This window comes from Bipolaris oryzae, assembly GCF_000523455.1.
Source record: "Bipolaris oryzae ATCC 44560 unplaced genomic scaffold scaffold_354, whole genome shotgun sequence".
NCBI lineage: Eukaryota > Fungi > Ascomycota > Dothideomycetes > Pleosporales > Pleosporaceae > Bipolaris > Bipolaris oryzae.
In genome coordinates this window covers 1-10,079 of record NW_006911630.1, presented here as the reverse complement: position 1 = coordinate 10,079, position 10,079 = coordinate 1, and the positions used below count along the sequence as shown (strand labels likewise).

The 10,079-nt window shown below is 29.1% G+C and overlaps 9 protein-coding genes across 9 annotated transcripts; 1 reads left to right on the top strand and 8 right to left on the bottom strand.

Moving 5' to 3' along the window:
* Nucleotides 1-253: 253 nt before the first annotated feature.
* Nucleotides 254-655, bottom strand: COCMIDRAFT_110769 (uncharacterized protein; the record flags this gene model as incomplete). Its single annotated transcript, XM_007695584.1, has 1 exon — nt 254-655. A coding segment is annotated over one exon (402 nt), but the record flags the coding sequence as incomplete, so codon positions are not given.
* A 3-nt stretch (nt 656-658) lies between these two features.
* On the bottom strand, nt 659-1,051 carry COCMIDRAFT_110773 (uncharacterized protein; the record flags this gene model as incomplete). The annotated part of the gene is made up of 1 exon (XM_007695583.1): nt 659-1,051. A coding segment is annotated over one exon (393 nt), but the record flags the coding sequence as incomplete, so codon positions are not given.
* Nucleotides 1,052-1,141: 90 nt separating this feature from the next.
* COCMIDRAFT_110777 (uncharacterized protein) lies at nt 1,142-1,699 on the bottom strand (the record flags this gene model as incomplete). The annotated part of the gene is made up of 1 exon (XM_007695582.1): nt 1,142-1,699. A coding segment is annotated over one exon (558 nt), but the record flags the coding sequence as incomplete, so codon positions are not given.
* Nucleotides 1,700-2,785: 1,086 nt separating this feature from the next.
* On the bottom strand, nt 2,786-3,151 carry COCMIDRAFT_110774 (uncharacterized protein; the record flags this gene model as incomplete). Its single annotated transcript, XM_007695581.1, has 1 exon — nt 2,786-3,151. One exon carries the CDS (start codon nt 3,149-3,151, stop codon nt 2,786-2,788), a length of 366 nt encoding a protein of 121 aa, XP_007693771.1.
* Nucleotides 3,152-3,299: 148 nt separating this feature from the next.
* Nucleotides 3,300-3,692, top strand: COCMIDRAFT_110772 (uncharacterized protein; the record flags this gene model as incomplete). The annotated part of the gene is made up of 1 exon (XM_007695580.1): nt 3,300-3,692. A coding segment is annotated over one exon (393 nt), but the record flags the coding sequence as incomplete, so codon positions are not given.
* A 714-nt stretch (nt 3,693-4,406) lies between these two features.
* Nucleotides 4,407-4,604, bottom strand: COCMIDRAFT_110778 (uncharacterized protein; the record flags this gene model as incomplete). Its single annotated transcript, XM_007695579.1, has 1 exon — nt 4,407-4,604. A coding segment is annotated over one exon (198 nt), but the record flags the coding sequence as incomplete, so codon positions are not given.
* A 111-nt stretch (nt 4,605-4,715) lies between these two features.
* COCMIDRAFT_110779 (uncharacterized protein) lies at nt 4,716-5,324 on the bottom strand (the record flags this gene model as incomplete). The annotated part of the gene is made up of 1 exon (XM_007695578.1): nt 4,716-5,324. One exon carries the CDS (start codon nt 5,322-5,324, stop codon nt 4,716-4,718), a length of 609 nt encoding a protein of 202 aa, XP_007693768.1.
* A 132-nt stretch (nt 5,325-5,456) lies between these two features.
* Nucleotides 5,457-5,639, bottom strand: COCMIDRAFT_110768 (uncharacterized protein; the record flags this gene model as incomplete). Its single annotated transcript, XM_007695577.1, has 1 exon — nt 5,457-5,639. One exon carries the CDS (start codon nt 5,637-5,639, stop codon nt 5,457-5,459), a length of 183 nt encoding a protein of 60 aa, XP_007693767.1.
* Nucleotides 5,640-7,435: 1,796 nt separating this feature from the next.
* Nucleotides 7,436-10,026, bottom strand: COCMIDRAFT_41819 (uncharacterized protein; the record flags this gene model as incomplete). The annotated part of the gene is made up of 4 exons (XM_007695576.1): nt 7,436-7,764; nt 7,894-8,085; nt 9,651-9,791; nt 10,008-10,026. The coding sequence occupies 4 exons, from the start codon at nt 10,024-10,026 to the stop codon at nt 7,436-7,438; spliced, it is 681 nt and encodes a 226-aa protein (XP_007693766.1).
* Between the last annotated feature and the right edge of the window lie 53 nt (nt 10,027-10,079).

Below are 10,079 nucleotides of genomic sequence, written 5' to 3'. Positions count from 1 at the left end.
TTTTTTTTTGTTATTTCTTTTTTCTAGGCCCCCCTCTCTCTCAGAGAGAGGGGGGTCCAAACAGTTATTTAAGTTAAACAACGTCAAAAAATAAGAGACTAGATATTTTTATATTATTTGCAACATTTATTTAATACATGCTTCGCCGCACGTTGTCCACATTATTTTACATATAATAATCATGGAGTTTCATGCAATTTACCCTGTTTTCTACAAAATATTGTATATATATATTAGTATAACTAACTATAATTTATCTGTTTCTATTCATATTTTTTTTAATGAGAATTATTTCTTTTAATAGGTCACTGTTTTCTTCGTAATTGATATTTTTTTCAGTTATGCTTGCTATTTTTTTGAAATCATAAAAGTCTAATAATTTTTTACCTTTTAAAGAGTATGTATCAAAAAAAGGTATTATTTTATTAAGTATATCATAAAATTTATATACAACATAAGAAGATTGAGTTGGTCTAGTTTTTACTGTTTCCACAAAACCACAATTGAAATAAGTTGCTAGGTTTTCGAGTAAAGCTAAATCACGTTTGTGCTGTGATATAGAAAAATAAACATTTACTTTATATGCAATACCTAGGCCTTTCTTTATTTTGGAAGTTTTTACATAAAAACAACCCTCACCATCAACAAACCCAGCTACTCAAAAAGGATTAAAATCTTTTGTAGGTAAAACTAGGTTTCTTACTGTGGGCTCTATACCAGGAAACATACTTAGTAAAGTTTTTGACAATCCTTTACCCATAGAAGCTTTGTATGATAATATCTTGTTTAAACCTTCTTCATTTTTATGCTGATTATCGTAAAGCATATGTACTACTAAGGAGAATAAACGAAAATCTTCTTTTTTTTGTGTTAATAAATTATATTTATTAAAATGAGGTAAAATTATGTCTTTTAACGCACTAATAGATTGTACTGAATATATTGCTGTTGGACTCCCTTTTTTTATTCTTTTAATGATAGTACCTACTACAAAGAAATTTTGAATTTCTTTCAATAAATTATAATCTTTTTCATGTAGTTCTATGGAAAAGATGGGTGCGATACGTATATTTTTAAATCTACTTTCGTCTTTTCCAACTCTTATGGAAAAGCTAGACTTCGAATCCGCCAACCCTGTAACTCAGTAAGGATTAGCCCGTTTTGGTCTATTAATAATGGAGTATAATCTTTTTTGTTTAAATTCTTTTATAACAGAACACTTAGTTGTAGAGTAAACCTTTGAATTATCTAATTTATATAACATTGAAGAGCATAAATAAGGTTTTACTATAGTTCGCAGTAAAAACATAGAATTTTGTCTTATATAAATCATGTACTCAACTTTTTTATTTCGTTTTTTTAAAAATATTGTACATTCAAACCCATATCTTACCATTAATACATTCATCAATCTGACAACATCTTGTATTGAGTAACAATTAGTACATAAAATAAGACCATGGTGTAACGCTTGACCATCCCCCATTATTAGATGAGCCAGAGCAACGGGTGTTAATAGATCATATATGTTTTGAGGTATTACTTTTACACCTTTAGGGTAAAATAGAGAATGTAATTCAGTAAAACAAGTAAGAGAACGGGTAAAAAACCCTAAAGCATAATTTATCTTATCTACTCTTACACTAGTTGTTAATTTTGGACCTGTATTACAATAATGAGATAAAATATTAAATACAAATCAAACATAAGTATTATGAGATAATGATTGCTTAAATCCTAATCGTACATAATTACTTTTTTTAGATGGGAATATAAGTCAACCATCAGATAAAAGCAATCCAATGATAACGCTCTTTTGATACAGTGGCAATTTTATCATACTATTTTCTTGGTTTGTAATTCTACCATTACCTACGGAAGAATTTAAGTTTATTCCCCATACTACTAAGCTTAACTGGTTATTAGTAAAACTTCGCTTATTACTAAAATGTTTAACTCCTTTTGTGAAAGCGTCGCAAAACCCTGTTATTCAATTAGGATCCATTTTGTTAGATTTATTTGAATAAGATATACCTTTTTTTATATATATACTATTTTTAGTAGGGGCTATAATTAACCCTGTTCCAAAGTAGAAACATGATCCAAAAGCTCCATCTGAAATAGTGAATGATGATACTGAATATTCAACACCTTGTAGTGCTGTGAATATAGTTGCTAATATAATAGTATATGCTAAACCATTTAAAGCTTTAGCTCTTTTTCCGTTAATTAAAAAATGATGTGCATATGTAACAGTAAACCCTGAAGCCAATAAAAGCCAACTTTAATTTTATGAAAGGCGTAACCTTACCGTATCCCTTTGGAAGTTAGACTCTTTTTGCATTTTTAATTAATTAAAATGAACCTAAAAAGTAATTAACAGACATTACTTTCTATATATTTATGGTAAATAGTATTATAAAAACTACAAAACAAGTTTATTTAACATAGGAATACTACAATAAGAAGTATATAACCACCGTGTAAGTGGCGTAACCGCTGTGTGTGCATGGTTCATCCTAACTTCTTACGATATCACACTCGTCTTAAAGTCCGATTGTACATTTGGACGGGCATTTCAGCCCAGCCCCGGTGAACCAATCTGTAGCGACATTTACAACTGCCGACGGTCTTGGTTTAGGATACCTTAACCGTTTCCACCTAATTTTTCTACTAGCACAGAACTGATTCGGTTGTAACCTTTTCTCAGCTCCTTTTTTAACTCTATAAAATATTTATTCATATATAATATCCTTCCTCCAACATAGAGAGGAAATGATTTAATTTACTCAGAAGCAATAGGATAAAACACTGGGATTCTTCTCACAGTATAGCCCTTAAATACTATTTTAGAACCATCGGAATTATTATCTAAGACCTCTAAATGTCTTTTTAAAGTTTTAAAACTTGTATCTAACATTAGAGCAGATTCAGCCAAATTAGGCATTAATAGTACCTCTCCTGAAGGTTTAATTATTTCATATATACAACTACTTGAACGACTGCGTACTACTTTCTTTGTAATAAGGTCTATCTGACGACCATCTTTAAGGTGTTCAATGGTAGGTTTTGCATTCATCAGCCTATCCATTTCATCCTTACTTAAGTAATTTACTGTACCTTGGAATGTTGATAACCGATAGTTGTTCATGGTATAAGATAATTTAAGTATCAATGCGGCTATTTCCTCAATACTGTGGGCACCAATATAAATAGTCTTACATATGATTTTAAAATCTAAAAAATCTTCACCTTTTTTAGTCATAAATTTTTCTTCACTCAGAAAAGGTATTAAATAGTTATTTAAAACATGTGTATTTTTAATCATTAATGCTGCTAAAGGTATAGATTTACCTTTGTCTCTAGCTTTTTCCGATATTATTGAAAGAATGGAAGTATTTTTTATCTTATACATAGAATATGAATCAAAACCTAAATTATTTTCTAAAAATTCTTTTATTTTTACTAATAAAGGAAGTTGTGTTTTGGATAATCTAATAGAAAGAACAGGTTTAAAAGTGGCTCTTTCTATACTAAATGAACCATCACCCTCTATAAAACCTAGTAATCAACTTTTTGTAATTAAGACATGGTTTTCTGGCATATTAAAATTAATACGCTTAGTATTCATGTTATTTTTTAATTCCAATAACTTAGATATTAATTCATCTGTCAACTTTTCTCTTTTTTGATATAAAGTAAAAGCTAAGTTAAAATCTGAAAAATCCAAATACTTACTAGTGTTTAATTTGTATTTGCTAAAAATAGAGATTAAATTCTTAATATCCTCCATTTTTGTTACAACAAATATATACTTATCAGTATATGAATAAATCTTACCCATACGTAATTTACTTTGAATAATGTTTAAAACACCTAGATCGTCTTTGTGTAGTCCTATCGTAAATTTAAAAGAAAAAACTTCTATCTTATTAGTTTTTCTGTTTAGTATAGGACTTATCGTGAAACTACCTTCAGCATCTGAGAATCCTGCGAATCATCTATAAAATTTATCAAGACAAGCGCTATTTAAAGAATACTTAGCCACCAATTTCTTTAATCTCTTGGATTTAGAGAGGTCTACACGAGAAGACCCAGTTATCAACAAAGGTAAAGATAGTAAACTAGGTAGGTCGATACAGTTATAATGAAGAGTTAAGTTAAGCTCGCAGAGTTGGGTTTTCACCAACACAGCTACATTATCCGCACATAAGATAATTACACGATAAACTGTATTTATTAACGGTAATTCAAAAGGATCAATAGCTTCAATTCCTAAAGGAGGTCATGTTGCACCTAGCTCGACGGCAGGTGAAAGAGCACTCGTTTTAAAAAACTATTTGTTGCTTTGTTTATAGAAAAGAACATGATAAGTTTTTAAATTTTTAATTTTATACAAGACTATGTTAATATTTTCTATTTTTATTCATACTTCCTTTTATTTTCTTAATTTGATCTAGGCCCTCTCGAGTTAAGTGTTGTTTATTTTTAATAAGCAAAGCCGCTTTTTTGAAATCCTCATAATTCTTGGATTTTACACCATGTAATTTAAATTTTTCAAAAATGGGTATCACTTTATCAAAAACATCTGTAAATTTTTCAACTATAAATTCACCATAACCTGATTTAGGTATATATCTACCACAATTTAAAGTTGAAATTAAACTTTTTAGGAACTCTTCATATCTAACATGTTGAGTTAAAATAAATCTCAATCATACAGTTTCCCCTAACTTAGATTCTGGAGATTTTTTTAATGCTATAAAGAAACATCCTTCAGCATCAGTGAAACCAGCTAACCAGTGTAGACTTTTTATATTTCTATCTTTAATATCTGGTCTTAAAATAGGCTCTATATCAGGGAAAGCTAGATTTAAGCTGTCTGACATTCCTTTATTGTTCATAACAGCTTTAATTGACATGATTTTATTTAAACCTTGTACAGTTAAATGTCTTCCTTGTTCCATATCATTTACTACTTGCTTAAAAAGTAGATAGTCAGATTGTTTATTGGTTAATAAAGGGTATTTATCAAAATGATCCATAATAACTTTTAAGTTTTCAAAACCAGATACTCTAAATTGAACAGATTCCGCTCCTAATTTAGATATTGTACCTACACCAAAAAACAATTGAATTTGTTCTAATAAGGCAAGATCCCTTATGTGTACACCAATATGAAAAACAGCTTTTACTCTATAGGCCATTTTATATCTAGGGTTAGAACTAACACCTACATAAAAACATCCTTCCCCGTCAGTAAAACCAGTTACATAATAAGGATTTAAGCCATTAGTGGAAGCATAATTAAAGTTAGAAGACATTGCTTTACTAGTACCCGAGGGGGACTGGCCTTTAGGTCTGGCCCTTGAAGGGGACCATTCCCAAAGGGTAGAATAAGAAATTTTAGTATAGAATCTTTGTATAGATTCAAAAAGAGTATTAACATATTTTATTCATTGTATAAAAACCCAATTTCTCAGGCACCTAGAGTATACCTTACAGTATTTAAAAAATACTGAGGAACCGTCTACTCGTTGCTCTTTTACAGATATAAGACTATCTGATTTAGATCCGCGATTGCCCATTCCTTGATTTGTATCAAGAATCTCTAATGATGTTACTGTACCCTCAGACATTAATGGGGCCACTTTATAAGTTTCCTTATGAAGATTAGTTATTAGAGCTTTAGGGTTTTCCCGGAATTTGGTTCCTATCCACAAAGTGCTTAGTTTATGGAAGAATGCTCAGAATATAGCTAAGAAGAATAAAGCTTCAGATACTATAAATAAACCAACACCAAGATTTAACCCTCTTTGGACAGCCAAGGTGTGATGACCTATATATGTCGTTTTTAATTTGACATTGTACACTAGTTTCCAGAGAGAGGGAGAGTAAGGCTTCACCCCTCTACTTGCATCTTAATACGACATATTAAAAAATTCGTACCTATACATATAAAAGATTAAAATACCTTCAACGGTTTGTTAATGGTATAGAAAAAACTAGTGGGCATCAACCTAGAAAAATAAGAATATATACAGGTTTTTTTTTATACTTATATTTACATAATTTGATGTTTTTTTAATAAATTAAGTAAAATGAAGATTAAACGGATAAAAGGTGGAAAACTAAGAATAAAAATTATTAAGATGATCTCAATTATAATAAGCACGACTATTATTCATAGAACTTTTAATCGCTCTTATTTTAAGTATCTCTTCTCTTGTTAACCTTTTACCTAAGAAACTTAATCCTTCAAAAAAAGATAAATAATTAAGATACTTGCTAGACATTAAAGGAAATTTAGTTAGATAAGTAGTTATAATATGATGCTTTCTGTCAGATTGAGCGAAAAAAACAATTGTTTTAGCTGGTTCTTTAAAAGATGGAGAATTTCCTACTTTATAATTTAAATTAACTTGAAAAAATTTGGCCAATTGTGTCATAAAAGGAACATTGGATTCCCTTGTTACTCTATTTAATTCACTTTGATTTATAGAGAACACACATTGTACCCTTCCTCGCGTTACATTATCATCTGATCCGTACTCACCAGTTAATTTTATAGAGAAATGGCCATCTGCATCAATGAAACCAGCTAATCAAGCATTAGAGTCTATACTACTAGTATCTAAAGGCAATTTAACTATATTAGCGTTTCGCCACATATTAAGATTGTCTATAGCTTTATATAAAGCTAGAATCTTAGGAGTACGAAATTTACCATTAACAAGGTTAATAAGCTTAATAACCTCATCGGCATTAGTAACACTATATCTACATACACCTTTTTTTTCTGAATATATAACCCCTGTGTTTAAAGTTTTCTGTAATTTTTCATACATAGAATTCTCATTTTTACCAAAAGTAAAAACGATTTTGGGAGAAATCTTTTCTCTTTCACCCTTTCTAAGTATGATAGATCCGTCTCCTTCAATTAATCCAGCAAGATAATAACCTAATTGATTTGTTGTACCTGTGTGAATAGTTCTAACTATTGATTTAACCAATCTTTCTTTTAAGGGTAATCCTTTAGAAAGACAAGTAGCATTTACATGTGATGTAAATGAAGTTAGCTTTAACCCACATTTATTTTTCGTGTGATGACCTATAAATATCGAAATTACCCAACGTGCCTCCACGTTGGTTGGACTATATCATAGTTAATGGGTTAACTAAATTACAATTAACGTATTAACTTTTTACGTGTAGTCTCTGAGGATTCTACTAAGATATTTATCCGTCTTTTGGTTTCCTGCTGATTATTCTATTCTTTTCTGATAGAAACTTTCAGCATACAGTAAAATTTAAAGAGGGCACATAATAAAGCAAATACTGTTTTTTTTTATAATTTTCCTATTAAAGATCTAATTTTTAATCTTCCTTCATCGGTAAGATGTTCTTTTTTAATAAGCATATTATAAACAATTTCTCATTTCTTAAAATCATTTAATTTATCCCCTATTAACGGATATTTATTAAAATAATTAACAAGGAATTTTACACTTTCTAAAGATGATACACTTACAGTTAATATTTCTGAGTTTGTATTATTAATATAACTTTTAAGATTACAAGATAAAAATAAGGCTAAATCTTCCATAAAAGGTTTCATAGAAGAAGATGTCGGTTTATCAAATAAACGCTTATTCAATATAAATTTAAGAGTAACACTTTCACTAACAGATCTTTTACGAGTATCTGATTTAGTTTTTCTTTCTAGATACTTAATTCCAAAATGTCCGTCAGACTCCGTAAAACCTGTAAATCAACTATTATCCAAAAGATTAGAGTTATCTAATAAACTTTCTGGTGTATCCAAAGAATATTTAGCATTCATAAATTTAATTAAATCATTAAACCTTATATTTTTAGGTGTTCTAAGTTTACCGTGCATTAAATTAATAAAAAGCATAATACCTTTTATATCTCCTATAATATAACGAATAGCGTTATTACCTGAAGCTTGGAAACGTCCTATATTACCTAATTCTGATTGAATAAAGGCATACATACCCAAATTATTAATATGTGAAGTAAATACTATTCTAGGATTTAATACTCTATTTAACGTTGTAACACCTAAAGACGGAAGAGAAATATGACCCAGAGGATATAAATATGTATATTAGATTATTTTTTTTATTATAGAAGGTAACATATAAGGTTTTATACTCATTAATAAAGTATTTAATGAAGAACGATAAATATATATACTGTGTTTATCTTTTTCTAGTATTAAATTACAACGTAATCTATATTTGATCATTAATACATTTATTAATTTAACGGAATCGAATATGTTGTTAAAATTAGTATAGAGTTTTATTCCTCTTCCTTGTAAGCTTATACCACTACCCATTACTCAATGAGCTAAAACAAAAGGTGTCAATAGATCATATATATTGCAAGGCACCCTTTTTACATTTTTGATATAAAACATAGAATAAATTTCAATAAAACAGAACAACCATTTTGTAGATATTAACATAACATCTACTGGTTTACCTTTCAGGTTATTATTAAAACGGTAAGGGTCTTTTTCACAATACATATAAATTTCTCTAAACACGTAATAAATATATTCCTTATTAACATAAGGTTGACAGAATTTAATACGTGCTTTTGAATTTGTTTTACGGTGAATATTGGCTCAACCTTCTGATAAGAGTAAACCAATAAAAATGCTATACAAGTACGGAGGTATTGCGTGTTTAATACAAATTTCTTTTAGAGGTTCTTTATAACAAAAAACAGCTGTAGAGGGAAGGTTTTTTATACATATAGCCCTTGTAGATGAAATATCTTGCAAAGGCTCAAACTCTCTTACTTTTTTATTTGGCTAGATATGCTAGATTGTGTTATTAATTTATACTTCATACTAGGTACAATGTAGGGATTTATAATGGATGACAATAAATCCATAGACTTTGAACTAATAAATATTCTAGGTTTGTTATCCACCATATGTAATGTACATTTAAGTCTGTATTTAATGATTAACACATTAACTAATCTAACTACATCTTGCACAGTAAAAGAATCAGTACAAATTCTTATACCACCAGATACAGCAGTACCGTCACCCATAATAAGATGAGCTAGAGAAACAGGAGCTAATATATGATAAATATTCTCAGGGACAATTTTTTTTCCGTTAAGGTAAAAATCATTAAAAAACTCTACTAAACAAGGCATACTACGAGTAGCAAAAGTTACAGAACTAGTTTGTATATTATTTCTATTTTTAGTTTTAAATCTAGGTAAACTATAGCAGTAATGAGAGAATATACCAAAAACTGACCATACATAAGAAGATTGAGTAAAAGCTTGTTCGAAACCAAAACGAGGATACTTATTGTTGGCACTAGCATAAGACAATCAGCCATCAGATAACAATAAACCGACTAGAACACCTTGTTGATAATTTGGCAGTTTAAACATATGTAACTCCACATTGGATAATTTTAGTGTTCTAAAGCCAGAGTAGAGATTTACCCCTCAAACTACTAAAGCCGTACAAGAATTTTCTGGCCTATAAGTACTTTTATTTCTTTTACTTGTAAAAAGCACTGTAACAGGTAAAGGATTTATAGATTTAAAAATAGAAAATTTTAACCATCCTGGTTTTTTGTGCTCTAATAAACCTGCTAAATAGTGACCTAAGTTGTTATTATTTTTAAACACTTCAATATTATTCTTAACTTTATAATCATTAAGAGATTTTTTTATATCCTCAACAGGAATAGCTTTAGCTATATTCAAATTATAATTAAACAGTGTTTTACCTACTAGGCTCAGTTTACCCTCTGCTATTACATCTCTTCATCAGAATGACATAGCTAATATTAATGATATTAAACTCATCATTAAATTGTACTCTGCATAAGCAAAACCATGGAATGATAAAACTGCAGATGTAGTAAGGCTTAATAAGCTAATTGATGTATATAAAGGTCATGGAGAAGGAGATACTAAATGAAAAGGATGTGCTTGAAAATTACTTCTATTTAAGTTTAACATGATATCTAATAATAAGTTCATAATACGTCTTTTTTTTCTTTCTTTTTTTTTTT